The sequence below is a fragment of the Petaurus breviceps genome, unplaced genomic scaffold (assembly GCF_028583685.1).
Source record: "Petaurus breviceps papuanus isolate PSGF00001 unplaced genomic scaffold, PetGlider_PUasm1.0 78, whole genome shotgun sequence".
In the NCBI taxonomy this organism is placed as follows: Eukaryota; Metazoa; Chordata; class Mammalia; order Diprotodontia; family Petauridae; genus Petaurus; species Petaurus breviceps.
This window is the reverse complement of record NW_027186502.1, coordinates 9,373,699-9,393,265: the sequence shown is the minus strand read 5'-3', so window position 1 is coordinate 9,393,265 and position 19,567 is coordinate 9,373,699. Positions and strand designations below refer to the sequence as shown.

Genomic DNA, 19,567 nt, shown 5'->3' with positions numbered 1-19,567 from the left:
ACTGAAAAAAATGAAAGAACATGACAGTTGTCAATGACTAATTTATAACAAATATTATTCTAAATTTTCTTATGTTAATCTAAAACAATAAATAATAAGATGAATAAAACAAACTGAAAAGTTCTTTTCCAATTACTCATATGTCCTACAGACAAGACAAAAAAAAGATTGGACAGCATGAAAAAATGCAAAAATAGTAGCCTAAATATTTGGAGGAAATGCACTAACAAGGACTGAAAAGACTTCCATCAATCTGGGAAGTGAAATGGTAGTTATAAGTAAATGGGTAATGTGGTCAGGAAAAATGTTTTTGAAAAAAAGTCCTTTCTCTTCTGGTTTCGGTACATATGTTAAAGATGTCAAACACCCAGCCCACAATAATCCTAAATACCACCAGAAACAGATTAAAATGTAATTTGGAAATATTTAACAAAACAAATAAAAATACAATAACACATAGGTAATGTCAATATATGGCCTTTGTAGTCAACATGCAGTCCCTACAGGGACAGATCAGTGACCTCATTTCTATTTGAGTTTCCTATCACTGCACGAAACAAAAGGAGATTTAGGAAGGCAAACATTCTGACCCTACGTAAATGTTGTCACCAATTGACAAATGCTGGGCACAGCAAATCTTTCTCTCTTTCCCTCCCCCTAAATGTTTTCTTCCCTCTTTATCCTGGGTGCTAGAGCTAAAAAAAAAAAGTTCACAGATACTAGAGGCAATAAATGAACCTATCAATCACATATAATGTGCAAAGCATCTTTAATTGCCACTCTAGTGGCCAAATAGCATCCTCATATAAACCTTAGTACCCTTAAGATCTCCTTGATGGAAGCAGAGTGTTTGCTCTTGGGCATTTATTGCATTAATGAATAGAATTACCCAGGCCACATCACAAAGGTCCTTTGCAGCCTTGCCTAGCTATGGAAGACTAACTCAGTGCTTGCCCCGCTATGGAAACCTACCTCAGTGCTTGCCTAGATATGGAAACTTAGATAAGTTCCTGGTACATAAAAGGAAATCAAATCAATCAATGTCTACTGATTAGTGGTAAGAGTTACAAAGGATCTTTCTTGGATGCTTGTTTATATTGAAAATTTTCAGGAAGCAGTAAGGTAAGATAGATAGCTCTCACAATACCTGTTTTTGAGATAAAATTTTACTTCCACAGTATTTTTTAATGCAAAAGAATTACCTGGTCTGTTTGGTGAATGTGTAGCTGCACTGCCACTTCCCAAAGTCCCATCAGCAGAGTTCCCTTGATTATATGGTCTGCCACAGCTAAGAAACATTGAACGAAGCAGGCTATAAGTATCCATTTTAAGATGTTTCAAAGATCACTTTCATAATCTTTTCATCCATGCATTTAAAATTCTTATTTATTTCAAAATTTTAAGACACTGACTACATGCAAATTTCATTAAAATATCTTTTGCAGTTTTTTGTTTGATAAAGTTCCACAGGGCAACACAACCTCAAAACTTAAGTTTTTAGTATTTATTTTTACTAACTGGTGAAATTTATTAATTTTACTAATCATGCGATTTTCTCCTCAGTAGTAAATCAGCTGAAATACTACTGCAAGTTTCCTTTTAGGTACTTTAAATATCAGAATATAAAACTCAGCAGCATACAAATAGCTAACTTTTTTGTTTCTATCCCAAAATGCTTTTTAAAAAATCCTTCCAGACAGGGAGTAGTACTATAAGGTCCCCAAATAGACCATTCTCAAATGTCTGCTCCAAAGAAGATAGGTAAAAATTATGTACGCCTTTTGTGTTATCTAATCAAGTGGAGTCAAGAAGGATTTAGTATAGCTTACTATATTTCAGGCAGGAGGGGACACAAAGGCAAAAACAGTTCTTGCTGGAAGCTCACAATCTAGTGAAGGAGACAACTTGCAAACTATATACAAACAACAATATATTTGTATATACAAACAAAATTATACATATTAAAGTTCATCCAATTTGGCATTTGAAAAAGAAAAATCAACTTTCCTGGCAAATGAGGTCTTTCAGTGACTCCTGTCAAAATTTATCTTAAGCCTTAAATGCAGTTAATACAAAGCTACTAATGAAAGATAGTTATTTGATTTCAGAGTGTTAAGTGGAGAAGTTTGGTGCTTACAGGCTATGACTAGAGAGCAAACCACCAGTCTGCTCCAAAATACATTGCATAACTGTCTGATGAGCTACCTAAAATTTCCATAATTTTTTTTTCCTTTTGGAGGGCAACTGGGGTTAAGTAACCTGCCCAAGTTTACACGGATAGTTTTGTGTGTGTGTGTGTGTGTGTGTGTGTGTGTGTGTTTGTGTGTGTGTGTGTGTTAAGTGTCTGAGGCCAGAACCGAACTCAGGTCCTCCTGACTCTGAGCTGGTGCTTTACTCAGCCTAGCTGTGCCACCTAGCCTCCCCATTAACATTACTTCTTTGGATTAAGTCACTACATCTCCAAAAGATTCCATTTAAACAATGAAAGGTGTTACCCTGGAGCAGTAGCACATTAATATAATGCCAATGAGTAACATGGAGCAATTTAGTTTCCCAGATCGGTCAGCAAAGTTACCTAATAAAAAGGATGGAACAGATAAGTGGTAAATTTTGATGGAAATTTAGAGATCTAGAATATTTGTATACTGACTAGGAAAGGCAACTAGGAACATGAGGCATTAGAGCTCTGGGAGGTGGATAGATAGGATGAAAGGAGAAATTAGACAGATTAAGGAATTTTTTTCCTACCTTAAAACTTAGCTCGATTTGAGAGTCGCTAACTGAGTTATACAAGGGAACCATAAACAAGATGTAGAGATGAGCAAGTAAACATGGTCACTAACTAGTGTTTCCCTCCTTACCTTTTTTTTAGGATACCACAGTTTTTTTTAAAGAAATTTTACTGATGACTTTAATTTTTTAGAGATTTTTTATTAATGATTTCTACTTCTTACATCAAAATAACTCAACTATCCCTCCCCAGAGACATCTCACATAAAAAAGAATTTTGGAGGCAAAGGGGAAAATTAGCACAACAGACTAATACATTGAAAAAGTTTTAAACTATGTACTATTTGCAGTCCCTATGGATGTCCCACCTCCATGAAGGAATGGGTCTCTTTCAGTCCTACTTAATCTTTATAATTTTTGCTTTGTGTGTGTGTGTGTAGTTATTCTTTCCACCTATATTTCTGTAGTTGATTTCTTAGTTCTGATTATTTCACTCTGCATCAGGTCATATGCATGCTACTCTGTATTCATCACATATTATTTCTTGCATCACAGTAATATTCTATTACACACATATATCACAATTTGTTTAATCATTCCCTAGTTGATGGACATCTAAATTGTTTCCAATTCTTTTATATCACAAAAAAGCACTGCTATATAAATCTTTTGTGTATTTAGGGTCTTTCTTCTTATTAATATTTTCCATGAAGTCTTTGATTCAAAGACTGTGGATATTTTATTCATTTTACTTGCATTATTGCAAAATTACTTTCCAAAATAGTATTATCTATTCCCAGCTCCACCAACAATGGTCTCTCTGCCATTACTCTGTTGCTGTTTCTGACTTTATTTGCTGTCTTTATTCTTCCTGCACTTCTACTGTTTGAGGAGTATATGATCTTGTCATTTCTAGTTTTCTTTCTAAAATTGTTTCAAATACCTCTTTACTGGTAAATGTTTTTTTTTTAATTTATCATTAAGCTCAAATCTGCATGATAGGTCACCCTGAGCTACATTCTGAGCTTCAGTGCTCTTTGGAACACATTCTTCCATATTCCTTTCTATGTTTTCTGATTGGTACAGAATGTCTTGCATTATTAGAATTTCCTTTCCTTTGCATTTCAAGGTCTTTCTTCTGACTGAAAAATTTTTTCATTTATGAATTGATTGATGCATTTAATTACAATGTATCTTGTAGTTTGCAGTCTTCGGCTTTTTTTTTTCTAGAGATGATCTATGAATTCTTTCAATTGGTATTTCAGTTTTTATGTTCTGAAATTTTGGACAGTTCTCTCCCATTATTTCTTGCAATTTGTTGTTGAGGTTTTGGGGTGTTTTTTTGTACTGTTGTATTCTTTGGTTAGACTGATGATCTTTGGGTTGTTTCTATATATCCTGTCTTCAAGATCAGTATATTTTGCTTGCATATATAGTGAGCATATTTTCTTTTGATACTACTGTTTTTTGCTGCTCTTCTTCTAGATTATCCTTCACTTCTCTACATCTGCAGTTGCAATATATTATTCTCTCTTCTGTTTCCAGTTCTGCTCTGCTCATTATTTCTGTTCTGCAGGCCATACATTCTCCTGTCATAATTTGCATTTGTCTTTTAAACTCAGGAACAATTTGTTGGGGTTCCATGTTCTCCTCACATTTCAGAGGATCCTCTGTCTTGTTGGTTCTGAATTGCTTTCCTTTGTTTTACAGTATTTATACACAGCTCTCTATCAAATATACCCTATTGCCTTTATTTTTACATGAAAAGAATTCTAAATAATAGCACAGCTAAAGTAAAATCTCATGTATTCAGACTTTCAGAATTCATCATAATTTGGTCCTGGTATTCATTCATTCATTCAGAAAAGGATAACAGTATTCTATGACATACTAATCCTCTTACCTTGTACATATAACAGGGGGGGTGAAGATCTGTGGAGAAAGATCTGGTGCACTCTGAGTATATGTTAAGATTCTGTGAGGGCTTAGGCCTTGTTTGGGAGTTACTTGTGCAGATTCTGGAAACTGTATTGCAGAAATTTTGCTGATTGGGCTATTGGCTGGGCTCCCTTGAATAGGTGAAGGACTTGGGGATGAAAGAGGTGAAATTTTAGCTAGAACACCTGAAAATAAAATAAGAGTTATTTCACTAAGAGAACATAATGATAGTTCAAAATTGCAATTTCTCAGCTTTGATACAATTATCAGAAAACAAGGAATCCTACTAGCTCACTAATAAATAAAGCAATCAAAGCTCTCTGTTAAGAAATGAATTAGAATGAGTTAGAATTAGATAACCATCCTAACAATAATACAAAACTTGGCCCTGCCTGAAATCAGGATGTGTGGATAAAAATGACTTGCATCTTGTGGGACCCAAGGAATATAATATCATGAAAAAATGAATAAGGACTTAATTAGAATAATAGATTTTAGAGTTAAAAGGACTTCAGAGGTCATCTAGTACAAATGCTTCAGGTTAAAAATGAGGAAACCATAGTCAGTAGAGTTTAAGTGACCTACCCATTATCACTTAGGCAATAAAGGGCAGAGCCACTGTTTTTTCTCATTTTTTCATGAAGAGCAACACATGACCAGAGCATGGGTGAGGAACATGCAGTATTGAGGGCACATGTAGCCCTCTAGATCTTCAAGTGTGGCCCTTTGACAAAGAACAAATCCCCTTAATAAGAGAATTTATTCTATGAAGTCTGGATTCAGTCAAAGGGCCACATCTGAGGAACTAGAGAGCCATATGTGGCCTCAAGGTTGCAGGTTCCCCACCATTGGACTGTGACAACCATTAGATTTCTGTATCTTTCCAATAAAACTGAGAAGAAAGAACTAGAAAGAGAAAGACCATTTAAAATGGTTGCAGAGCATATAAACCATATATTTTTACCTGTCAAGATACACACAGAAAATATGTGAATATAATTACAAAACTCTTACTATATAAGTAAATATAGACCAAAACTAACTGGAGAAATATCAAGTGCTCCTCAGCAGATTAAACAATAAAATAAAAATGACAATGTTATGTAAATTAATTTACCTATTCAATGCCAAACCAAACTACCAAAGAATTACTTCATAGGAAAAGAAAAAAGCATTTAAAAATTCATCTGAAGGAACAAAAGGTTAAGTGTCTCATGAGAAGTAATGATTTTCCAGTGATCAGTGAAAAAAATATTAGGTGTATAGCACACAGGAACAAATAAACACATTAAGAAAATGTTTGATAAATGAGATACCAAATAAACCCAGTTACTGGGTGAGAACTCTCTAGTCAACAACAATAAAAAAAAAAAACTATAGTGAAAAATAGAAAGCATTCTTACAGAAACTAAGTATGGACTAACTCAAACCCCATGCAAAGATATGTTCATTACTTATGACATGAAAGAGGAAATAATAAACAAATCAGACAAGCAAATTTAAAAATACCTTTAAGATCTATAGATAACAAAATAGTTCATGACCAAATAAGAGACAGAGAGGATAATAGAAGGAAAAGAAAAATGGATAATTTTGATTCTGTAAAATTTAAAAGTTTTTTCACAAACAAGATCAATGTAGCTAAAATTAAAATGGAAATAGGCAATGGAGAAGGGGGGAATCTTTGTACTGAGTTTCTCTAATAAACATCTCATTTCTAAGATCTATTGGGAAGCTGATGAAAGTTGATAAGGATAGAGCCATTCTCCAATTGACAGTTGTTTAAAGGATATGAACAGACTGAAATGAAAGACAGAAATCCAAACTAACAATAGCCATGTGAAAAAGTAATTCTCCAAATCACTGATAAATACAGAAAAGCAAATTAAAGTAGTTGTGATTGATTTGTCAGATTGGCAAAGTTAACAAAGTAGGACAATGGGTAAAAGAGGTCCAAAATCCAGTGAGGAGAAGAATGCCTTAAAAAGAAAAATTGTCCAAATGAAAAGGAGTTCCAAAACCTCGCTGAAGAAAATAATTATCTAAAAATTAGAATGGAGGGGGTGGAGTCAAGATGGCGGGGTAGAAACAGGACCTTCGCATGGCTCCAGCTTTCACCTTCCCCAATTCATGTAAAAGGGGACTCTGAACAAACTTTGGAGCCACAGAAGCCACAAAACAACACAGAGAAGCTAGCTTCCCACTGAGGAAAGCCCTGCAGGCCAGCAGGAATCAGCCAGAGCAGTGCTCTGGGAGCTGAGCCCAGCCCTGCCCCAAGGCTTTAGCCCTGGGGCAGGCCTGACCAACTACCCGCTGGAGGGACACCAGATCAGCAGAAGTTGTGGCCATTTCCAGATTTATCAACACATAGATGCAAAAGACAAAGTGAGAGGTCAGTGCAGTGTGGACTTTGAACCCACTAAGTGGGAATGTGTGGCTTTTGCCCCCAGGGAAAGAAGCCACTGAGACACAGGCACAGCCAGCCAGCACCACTGAGGAGAATCATTACCTCAGATTTAAAAAGGAGCAAAGGGAAGCTAGTACCATTAAGAGAAATCAAGATGCTAATGTTAAACAGATCCAAACAAAAGAATAGAAGGCAATGTGAAATATCTCATGGGAAAAATCACTGACCTGGAAAGCAGATCCAGGAGAGATAATTTAAAAATTATTGGACTACCTGAAAACCAGGATCAAAGAAAGAACCTAGAAATCATCCTCCAAAAATTCTCAAGGAAAATACCCTGATGTTTTAGAACCAGAAGGCAAAGTAGAGGTTGAAAGAACACACCGATCACCCCCTGAAAAAGATCCCAAAAAGAAAACTCCTAGAAATACTACAGCCAGTTTCCAGAATTCCCAGATCAAGAAGAGAATATTACAAGCAGCCAGGAAGAGACAATTTGAATATTGTGGAAACACAATCAGGATAACAGAGGATCTGGCAGTTTCTACACTGAGGAATCAAAGGGCCTGGAATATGATATTCTGGAGGGCAAAGGAGCCAAGATTAAAACCAAGAATCACCTACCCAGCAAAACTGAGTATCACAGTTGAGGGGAAAATATGGTCATTCAGTGGAATAGAGGACTTTCAAGCATTCTTAATGAAAAAACCAGAGTTGAATAGAAAATTTCACATTCAGATACAAGAAGCAAGAGAAGCTTGAGAAGGTAAACAGGGAAAAGAAATCTGAAGTCACTTATCAAAGTTGAACTATTAACATTCCTACATGGAAAAGCAATAATTGTAACTGATGAAACTTTTCTCAGTATGAAAATAGTTGATGGGAATAGAAATATATATATCGGAGGGTATACAAGCATATTAATACATATGTGAATGTGAGTATATATGTTTACAGGTATACATAGATAGAGGGCACAGGTCTAATTTAATAGTAAGGGATGATACTTAAAAGGGAAATTAAGAGGTGAGAGAGGAATATAATGAGAGGAGATGGGGAGAGACAGAATGGGGTAAACTATCTCATTTAGAAGAGGCAAGGGAAAATGGTTACAATGGAAGGGAAGAATAGGAAGGCAAAAGGGAATGGGTCAAACTTATTCTCCTTGAATTTGGCTCAGGGAGGGAATGAAATACACACTAAATAGGGTATTTCACCCTACAGGACAGTAGGGGGGAAGGGGATGAGAGGGGGGATGATGGAAGGGAGGGTAGGCTGGGAGGGAGGGAAGTTTGAAGCACCCACTTTTGAAAAGGGACAGGATTATAGCAGAGAATAGAACAAGTGGGAGGTGTAATAGGAGGGAGGGAAATATAGTCAGTCTTTTACAACATATATACTATGTTAATGTTTTGCATTAGCTACACATGTACAATGTATACTGAACTGCTTATCTTCCCAGTAAGGGTGGGTGACAAGGGAGGAAAGGAATGAATCTGGAATTCAAAGTTTTAAAACCAAATGTTCAAAATTTTATACATATGTACTATTATTGATACTATTTTACATGTAATTGGAAAATAAGACATACAGGCACTGGGGCATAGAGATCCACCATGCCCTACTGGAAAAGTCGAAGGGTGTATGGGAGAAGATATGGGAGAGAGCTGATTAGAGGAGTGGATATCCTGTGGGATTGCTATTTTGGGGTCATGGGTAGGGGAAAAGCGGGGAGAAAATTTGTAACTCAAAATCTGGCAGAAATGAATGATGTAAATCAGAAGTTAATAAAGCAAATTGAAAAATTAAAAAAAAATAGAATGGAGTAAATGGAAGGTAATGACTTTATGAAAAATTAAGAAACAATAAGAAAAAAATCCAAAAAATGAAAAAAAAATAGGAGACAACATGAAATCTCACTGGAAAAACAGCTCCAGGAGAGATAAATTAAAAATTATTGGACTACCTGAAATCCATGAAGAAAAAAAGAACCTAAACATCCTCTTTCAAGAAAATATCAAGGAAAATTATACTGATATTCTACAACCAGAGGGCAAAATAGAAATCGAAAGAATCCACTGATCACCTCCTGAATGAGATCCCAAAATGAAAACTGGCAGGAATATTATAGCCAAATTCCAGAACTCCAAGGTCAAGAATAAAATATTGTAAGCAGTCAAAAAGAAACAGTTCAAGTATGGTAGAGCCAGTAAGATAAAACAATATTTAACAGCTTCTATATTAAAGGATGAGAGGTCTTGAAATATGATATTCTAGACAGAAAAGGAGCTATGAGTACAACCAAGAATCACCTACCCAAAAAAAACTGAATATAATCTTTCAGGGGGAAAAATGGACATAGAAGACTTTCAAGTACTCTTTTTTTAATTGAATTTTATGTTTATTTTTAGTTTACAACATTCATTTCCACAAGATTTTGAGTTACAACTTTTCTCCCCATCTTTCCCCTACCCACCACCCCAAAAGAGTAATCCCACTGTATGGCCCCTTCCCCAATCTGCTCTTTCCTATATCTTCCCCCAAACCCCCTCCAACTTTCCAGTAGGGCAAGATGGATCTCCATACCCCAGTGCCTGTATACCTTATTTCTCAGTTGCATTTCATTTTAAAACTTCGAATTCTAGATTCTTTCCCTTCCTCCCTCATCACCCATCCTTACTGAGAAGAAAAGCAATTCAATATAAGTTGTACATGGGTAGCTACACAAAACATTTCCATAGTGGATATATTGTGAAAAACTGATTATATTTCCCTCCATCCTATCCTGCCGCCCAACTTGTTCTATTCTCTACTTTGACCCTGTCCCTTTTCAAAAGAGTGTGCTTCTAACTATCCACCCCCCAACCTGCCCTCCCCTCCATCATCCCCCCTCTCATTCCCTTCCCCCCTACTCTTCTTTTTTTTGGGGGGGGGCTTTTGGAGGGCAATTGGGGTTAAGTAACTTGCCCACGGTTACACGGCTAGTTTTGTTGTTGTTGTTGTGTGTGTATGTGTGTGTGTGTGTGTGTGTGTGTGTGTGTGTGATAAGTGTCTGAGGCTGGAACTGAACTTGAGTCATCATGACTCCAGGGCCAGTGCTTTACTCACTGTGCCACCTAGCTGCCCCCCTCCCTATTCTTCTGTAGGGAAAATACCCAATTTAGTGTGTATGTCATTCCCTCCCTAAGCCAAATTCAATGAGAGTCATTTGCCTTTTGCCTTCCTGTTCTTGCCCTACACTGTAACAGTTTTCCCTTGCCTCTTACCCCATTCTATCTCTCCCAATCTCCTCTAATTATATTCCTCTCTCACTTCTCAGTTTCACCTTGTAACTATCATCCCTTCCTATTCAATTGGTCCTGTGCCTTCTATGTATACTTGTACCCATATATACACACACTCACATATGTATTCATATGCACATAAACCTTCCTATATAGACAAATGTATGTATTCATATGTTCACATTTATATTCCCTTCAACTATCCTTAAACTAAGAAAAGCTTCATAAGTTACAATTATTATTTTTCCATGTAGGAATGTAAATAATTCAACTTTGATAAGTTCCTTATGATTTATTTTCCCGGTTTACTTTCTCATGCTTCTCTTGCTTCTTGTATTTGAATGTCAAATTTTCTATTCAACTCTGGTTTTTTCATCAAGAATGCTTGAAAGTCCTCTATTCCACTAAATGACCATATTTTCCCTTGAAACATTATACTCAGTTTTGCTGTGTAGGTGATTCTTGGTTTTAATCCTAGCTCCTTTGACCTCTGGAATATCATGTTCTAAGCCCTTTGATCTCTCAATGTAGAAACTGCTAGATCTTGTGCTATCCAAATTGTTTTTCCACTATATTCGAATTGTTTCTTCTTGGCAGCTTGTAATATTTTCTCCATGATCTGGGAACTCTGTAACCTGGCTATAATATTCCTCAGAGTTTTCTTTTAGAATCTTTTTCAAGAGGTGATCCTTGAATTCTTTCCATTTCTATTTTGCCCTCTGGTTCTAAAACATCAGGGCAATTTTCCTTGAGAATTTCTTGAAGGATGATTTCTAAGTTCTTTTTTTGATTGTGGCTTTCAGGTAGTCCAATAATTTTTAATTATCTCACCTGGATCTATTTTCCAGGTCAGTGTTTTGTTTTTGTTTTCCAATAAGATATTTCACATTGCCTTATATTTTTTTCATTTGTTTGGATCTGTTTAATAGTAACTTGATTTCTCATGAAGTCATTAGTTTCCATTTGCTCCAATCTAATTCTGAAGGAATTATTCTCTTCAGTGAGCTTTGAGATTCTTTTTCCATCTGGAAAATTTGGCTTTTTAAGGTATTCTTCTCCTCATTGGCTTTTTGGGCCTCTTTTGCCATTTGAGTTAATCTATTTCTTAAGTTGTTATTTTCTTCAGTCAGGTTGTAAACTCTCTATTCATTATTTTCTTACATCATTCTAATTTCTCTTCCCAATTTTTCCTCTACTTCTCTTACTTGATTTTCAAAATCCTTCTTGAGCTGCTCCATGGCCTGTAACAAGTTCATATTTTTCTTGGAGGCTTTTGGTGAAGGAATTCTGACATCATTATCTTCCTCCTGTTCCAGCTTTGATCCTTTTTGTCCCTCAAAAAGGAATATAAAGTTGGATTGTTGTGCTTGCTTTGCTTCCTTTGCTTGCTCATGTTGCCACTCAATTACTTGACTTTTGAGCTCTTTGCCACAATAGAACTCTGTTTCCAGAGGGGAGAGCTTTGTCTTAAATCAATGGGGTTTTCACAGCTGCCAGAGCTATTAGGTGAGTGCCATCTCTATGGCCCCACAAGCTCTGGCTTACTGGTCACACACCTCAGGACCACCACTCAAGACAGTGATCCAGATCCAGGCAGGTTAAAATAAGAGTGATTACCTTCTGAATGGTAGCTTGGCCCCTCTACAATCTGCAGGCCAGGATCTCTGAAGCAGCCATGTGGAGGCCTTGCCTCCACTACTTCTTGCTCTCAGGGCAACAGCTGGACCACCCTCCATTCCCTCCCACACTCCAGTTCCAACAGAGTTCTACACTGACCTTTGACTTTGTCCTTGGCATTTATGGGTTGAGATTTCTGGGAACTGCCACAGCCACTGCTGATCTAGTCTCCTGAAGTTCCCTCCAGCCACTGATGGACAGGGCTGCCCTGAGGTTAAAACCAGGGGCTCACACGGGGCTGGGCTCAGCTCCCAGCATGCTGCAATGAACTCTTCCTGTCAACCTGACTGGCTGCCTTCAGTGGGAAATTTGTTCCTCTCTGGCACTTTGTGGGTTCTGTATCTCTAAAATTTGTTTAGAGTCATATTTTATGGGTATTTGAGGTGATTATGTGGGGAGCTCACAGAGTTTTCCTGCTTCTACACCACCATCTTGGCTCTGCCCCATTCCCCTCCAAACACACATACACTTTCAAACATTCTTAATGAAAAGACCAAAGCTAAATGGAAAATTTGACTTTCAAATACAAGGCACAAGAGAAGAATAAAAGGGTAAATAAAAAGGGAAATCATAAGGGGCTTAATAAGGATAAATTGTTTACATTCCTGGGTGGAGAGATGGTATTTATAACTCATAAGATCTTTCTCTTTATTAGGTATTTATGCACAGATGGCACAAGTTTCAGTTGAATATGAAGGGATGATATCTAAAAAATACAATTAATGGGTGTGAGAGAAATGTTCTTGGAGAAAGAGAAAGGGAAAGGTAGAATGATGTAAAGTATCTCACATAAAAGAGAAGAAAAAGTTTTTATGCTGGAGGGGAAGAGGGGGGAGTTGAGGAGGAATTAGTGAGCCTTTATTTTACTCATCAGAATTGGTTTAAAGAGGGAGTAACACACACTCAGTTGGGTATGAAATCTATCTTAACATACAGGAAAGTAGTAGAGGAAGGAGATAAGAGGAGTGGGGTGTGATAGAAAGGAGGGCAGATTGAGAGAGGGAGCATTCAAGAAACACTTTTGAGGAGGGACAGGGTGAAAGGAGAGAGAGAATAAAATAAACAGCATTGGTAGGATGGAAGGAAATCTAAATCTAGTTCTCAATAGTAACTGAAAAAAATATTTGAAGCAAGTTTCTCTGATAAAGGGCTCATTTCTAAAACATACACACATCTGAATCAAATTTACAAAAATAAGAGCCATTTGCCAATTGATAAATGATAAGGAAAAATATGATCAGTTTTCAGATGAAATAATAAAAGCCATTTATAGTGCTATATAGGAAAAATACTCTATCTCACTATTGATTGGAGAAATGCAAATTAAAACAACTGAGGTACTACCTCATACCTATTGGATTGGCTAATAGGACAGAAAAGGTAAATTAAAAATGTTGGAGGGGATGTGGGAAAAGTGTGACAATAATGCAATAACATTGATGGAGTTGTGAACTGATTAAACTATTTTGAAGAGCAATTTGGAACTATGCCCAAAGAGCTATAAACCCATGATTACTCTTTGACCTAGCAATACCACTACTAGGTGTGTATCCCAAAAGAGATAAAAAACAAAAAGTAAAAGGACAAAAATATTTATAGCAATTCATTTCTGGAAGTAAAGAATTAGAAATGGAGGGGATGCCCATCAATTGGGGAATGACTGAACAAGTTGTGGTATGTGATTATGATGGAATACTATTATACTATAAGAAATGATGGGCGGAGCCAAGATGGCAGAGTAGAAGCACGACCCTCCCCAATCCATGTAAAAAGGGGACTCTAAACAAACTTTGGAGCTGCAGAACCCACAAAATGACACAGAGAAGCTAACCTCCTGCTGAGAACAGCCCGGCAGGCCAGCAGAAATCGGCCAGCGCAACGCTCTGGGAGCCGAGCCCAGCCCCACTCCGAGGCTTTAGCCCTAGGGCATGCCTGACCAGCAGCCAGCCAGAGGGACTCCAGATCAGCACCAGCTGTGGCCGTTTCCAGATTTATCAATACATAGATGCAAAGGACAAGTTCTAATAAGGAATAATAGCGGGCGACGGCACGGCGGCCTGCGTGGGAAGGTGCGGCAGCGCGGGCGCAGGCCGGGAAGGCGCAGCGGCCTGTGCAGGAAGGCGTGGTGGACGCAGGCCTGGAAGGGGCCTGATCAACTCGGAGGGCAAGTCTTCCCACCAACCACAAAGTCCTCTACCAGGCCTATCACCAAAGGGCTGGGACTGGAAAGAGCAAGGTAAGAAGCAAATACAGGGGCCCCTATACTGGACAGCAAACACTTCTGGGGCTACCACTTCATAGCCCAGAAATCTTTTTTTTTTTTAAAAGCCCCTTTCAGGACCTCCAAAGACAAGGATGGCAGAGTGAACCCCACTTGCTCCAAACCCCCTTCTGACCCTGAAAATATAGTACACTCTTGCCCCAGGGCAAAACCCTCTACAGTAAAGGCTTGGGATCCTAGAAGAAGGGCGTGGCTAGGACACTGCCTCAAAATGGGTAGAAAGCAGACTACAAAAACAAAGACTCTAGAGTCCTACTATCCTCAGAGGGAAGAACCAACCTCAGAGGGAGACACTGTGGACTCCACACCCACAGCTGAGACTTCAACAGGGAATGGATCCCAAGCACAGAAGGCTCTCCTAGATGAGATCAAAAGGAACTTTGAAAGCAAAATGAGAGAGATAGAAGACAAAATGAATAATTCTCTCAAAACGAAAATAGCAGAATTTGAAAAACATTATAATGAGGAAAACATCTCTCTAAAAAGAAAAGTGTATGATATGGAAAACGAGCTTCAAAAATTAACCAAGGAAAATGATTTGCTAAAAACCAGAATTAAACAAATGGAAACAAATAACTCTATGAGGAACCAGGAATTAGCCAAGCAAAACAACAAAAATGAAAAATTAGAAAAAGAGGTAAAATACCTCAAAGAAAAAATAACTGACCTGGAAAACAGATCCAGGAGAGATAATCTGAGAATCATAGGCCTACCAGAAAATTATGATGAAAAAATGAGCCTGGATAACATTCTCCAAGAGCTTGTTAAGGAAAACTGCCCTGAGATACTAGAACCTGAGGGGAAAATAGAAATTGACAGAATCCACCGGACACCTGCTGTAAGAGATCCCAAACTGAAAAATCCTCGAAATGTTGTAGCCAAACTCCAGAACTACCAGATAAAAGACAAAATACTTCAAGCGGCCAGAAAGAAACAATTCAAATATCGAGGGTCCACAGTGAGGATTGCACAGGATTTGTCAGCCTCCACACTGAAAGATTGGAGGCAGTGGAATACAATTTTCAGGAAGGCAAAACAGCTGGGATTACAACCAAGGATCACATACCCAGCGAAACTGAGCATATTCTTCCAGGCAAAGAGATGGTCATTCAATGATATAACAGAGTTCCAGATCTTCTTGATAAAAAAGCCAGAACTCAATGGAAAATTCAACCTCCAATTACGAGAAGCAACAGTGACTTAGAAAGGTAAACAAGGAGAACACACATCATTTTAGAGGGAAAGAGGGGAGGGAGAGGAGCTTCGCATGAGATCTGTTCCTGTCATTCTTGATGTGAAGAAAAAATAGCATACCTCATTAAGTATAACAATATCCTACAGGCAGTAGGAGGGGGAAAGGGTTACAAAAGGGGGGTGGGAGTGATTTGTAGGGAGGGAAGTAGTAAGGGGAAAAGGGGAGGAAAAGGGAGGGGGGCCAAAAAGGGAACACTGAGGGAGGCGGTGGTCAAAACTATTAAGGGGGGGAAGGGAGAAGGGAGGGAAAATACGAACATTAACAGGGGCAGGAATAGGATGAGGGGAAAGAAACAGATAACAATCATAACTGTAAATGTGAATGGAATGAACTCTCCTATAAAACAGAGACGGATAGCAGAATGGATTAGAAATCATAATCCTACAATATGCTGTTTACAAGAAACACATTTGAAACAGAGGGATACACACAAGGTAAAGGTAAAAGGTTGGAGTAAAATATATCATGCCTCAGCTAAAGTAAAAAAAGCAGGGGTAGCAATCCTTATCTCAGATAAAGCAAATGCAAAAATTGACCTAATTAAAAGAGATAAGGAAGGAAACTATATCCTGTTAAAAGGCACCATTGAGAATGAAGCCATATCACTACTTAACATATATGCACCAAGTGGTGTAGCATCCAAACTCCTAGAGGTGAAGGTAAAGGAATTAGAGGAAGAAATAGATAGCAAAACTATACTAGTGGGAGACCTTAATCTCCCCCTATCTGAACTTGATAAATCCAACCTCAAAATAAACAAGAAAGAAGTTAAGGAGGTGAACAGGATTTTAGAAAGGATAGGTATGATAGATCTCTGGAGAAAGCTGAATGGGGATAAAAAGGAATATACTTTCTTCTCAGCAGTTCATGGCACATATTCAAAAACTGACCATGTTCTAGGGCATAAAAACCTCACAATTCTATGCAGTAAGGCAGAAATATTAAGCGCATCATTCTCAGATCATGATGCAATAAAAATTATATGCAATAAAGGGCCAGGGAAAGACAGACTAAAAACTAACTGGAAATTAAACAATTTGATCCTAAAGAATGAGTGGGTCCAACAAGAAATTATAGAAACAATCAGTAATTTCATTCAAGAGAATGATACTAATGAGACAACATACCAAAATCTGTGGAATGCATTAAAGGCAGTTCATAGGGGAAGTTTTATATCCCTGAGTGCATACGTGATTAAATTAGAGAAAAGGGAGCTCAATGAATTGGGCATGCAATTACAAAACCTAGAAAAAGAATAAATTCAAAATCCCCAATTAAATACTAAACTAGAAATATTGAAGACTAAAGGAGAGATTAATAAAATCGAAATTAAGAAAACTATTGAACTAATAAATAAAACCAAGAGCTGGTTTTATGAAAAAACCAACAAAATTGATAGATCCTTAGTCAATATGATAAAAAAAAGAAAGAAGAAAACCAAATTATGAGTATCAAAAATGAAAAGGGTGAATCTACCTCCAATGAAGAGGAAATCAAAACAATAATTAGGAATTATTTTTCCCAATTGTATGCACATAAATTTGACAATCTTAGGGAAATGGATGAATATTTAGAAACATACAAGTTGCCCAGATTAACTGAAGAGGAAGTAGATTACTTAAATAATCCCATCTCAGAAAAAGAAATTGAACAAGCCATCAGTCACCTCCCTAGGAAAAAATCTCCAGGGCCAGATGGATTCACTAGTGAATTCTATCAAACATTTAAAGAACAATTGATTCCAATACTCTACAAATTATTTGGGAAAATTAGTGAAGGAATCCTACCAAATTCTTTTTATGACACAAATATGGTACTGATACCTAAATCAGGAAGAGATAAAACAGAGAAAGAAAATTATAGACCAATCTCCCTCATGAATATAGATGCAAAAATTCTAAATAAAATACTAGCCAAAAGACTACAGCAACTTATCTCAAGAATAATACACTTTGATCAGGTAGGATTTATTCCAGGAATGCAAGGATGGTTTAATATTTGGAAAACCATCAGTATAATTGAGCATATCAACAATAAAACTAGCAGAAACCACATGATCATCTCAATAGATGCAGAAAAGGCTTTTGACAAAATACAACATCCATTCCTATTAAAAACATTAGAAAGTATAGGAATAAATGGAGCCTTCCTTAAAATAATAGGTAGCATCTATTTAAAGCCATCAGCAAGTATTATATGCAATGGGGAGAAGCTGGAAGCATTTCCCATAAGATCAGGGGTGAAACAAGGGTGTCCACTATCACCCCTCTTATTCAATCTGGTACTAGAAATGTTAGCAGTAGCAATTAGAGAAGAAAAAGAAATCAAAGGAATCAAGTTAGGCAAAGAAGAGACTAAGCTATCACTCTTCGCAGATGATATGATGATATACTTAGAGAATCCTAGACAATCAAGTAAAAAACTGCTTGAGACAATAAATAAATTTGGCAAAGTTGCAGGATATAAAATAAACCCACATAAATCCTCGGCATTCCTATATATTTCCAATGAAACTCAACAGCAAGAAGTAGAAAGAGAAATCCCATTTAAAGTTACTGTAGACATTATAAAATATTTAGGAATCTACCTGCCAAAACAAACCCAGGACCTGTATGATCATAACTACAAAACACTTTTCACACAAATAAAGTCAGATCTAACTAATTGGAAAAATATCAATTGCTCATGGCTGGGTTGAGCTAATATAATAAAAATGAGAATTTTACCTAAATTAAATTATATATTTAGTGCCATACCAATTAATTTACCAAAAAACTACTTTATAGAGTTAGAAAAAATAGTAACAAAATTCATCTGGAAGAATAAATGGTCCAGAATATCAAGGGAATTAATGAAAAAAAAATGCTAGGGAAGGTGGACTAGCTTTACCAGATTTCAATCTGTACTATAAAGCAGCAGTCATCAAAACTACTTGGTACTGGCTTAGGAATAGAGGAGTGGATCAATGGAATAGATTAGGCACACGAGATTCAGAAGTCAATGACTACAGTAATGTATTGTTTGATAAACCCCCAGACCCTGGTTTTTGGGATAAGAACTCACTATTTGACAAAACTGCTGGGAAAACTGGAATATAGTATGGCAGAAACTGGACATAGACCATTATCTAACACCATATACCAAAATCAAGTCTAAATGGGTTCATGATCTAGGTATAAAGGTTGATACTGTAAGCAGTCTGCTAAAACAAGGAACTGTTTACCTATCAGACTTGTGGAGAGAGAATGACTTTATGACGAAACAGGAATTAGAGAACATTATAAAATGTAAAATGGATAATTTTGACTACATGAAATTGAAAAGTTTCTGTACAAATAAAGCCAATGTAACCAAGATTAGGAGGGAGGTGGGAAATTGGGAAAGAATCTTTACAACCTATGTCTCTGACAAAGGACTCATCTCTAAAATATACAGAGAACTGAGTCAAATTTATAAGAATACAAGTCATTCCCCAATTGATAAATGGTCGAAGGATATGAACAGGCAGTTTTCAGAGAAAGAAATTAAAGCTATCTATAAGCACATGAAGAAATACTCTAATTCAGTATTGATTAGAGAAATGCAAATCAAAACAACTCTGAGGTACCACATCTCACCAGTTAGATTGGCTAAGATGACAAAACAGGAAAATGACAAATGCTGGAGAGGATGTGGGCAAACTGGAACACTAATGCATTGTTGGTGGAGTTGTGAACTGATCCAGCCTTTCTGGAAAGCAATCTGGAACTATGCCCAAAGGGCTATAAATACTTTCATACCCTTTGATCCAGCAATACCACTCCTAGGGTTATATTCCAAAGAGATCATAGAAATGGGAGAAAGACCCATATGTACAAAAATGTTTATAGCAGCTCTTTTTGTTGTGGCAAAGAATTGGAAATTAAGGGGGTGTCCATCAATTGAGGAATGGCTGAACAAGTTGTGGTATATGCATGTTATGGAATATTATTGCGCTATAAGAAACGGGGAGTAGG

General features: G+C 37.1%; 1 protein-coding gene across 1 annotated transcript in view; it reads right to left on the bottom strand.

Annotated features, from left to right (window-relative positions):
* Nucleotides 1-19,567, bottom strand: part of PDE3A (phosphodiesterase 3A) — a 359,573-nt gene that overhangs the window by 53,114 nt on the left and 286,892 nt on the right. The window contains exons 6-7 of the mRNA XM_069106191.1: nt 4,634-4,853; nt 1,203-1,288 (exon numbers count right to left, since the gene is read on the bottom strand). Of these exons, the coding sequence (XP_068962292.1) occupies nt 1,203-1,288; nt 4,634-4,853 (306 nt within the window). The remainder of the gene's footprint in view (nt 1-1,202; nt 1,289-4,633; nt 4,854-19,567) is intronic.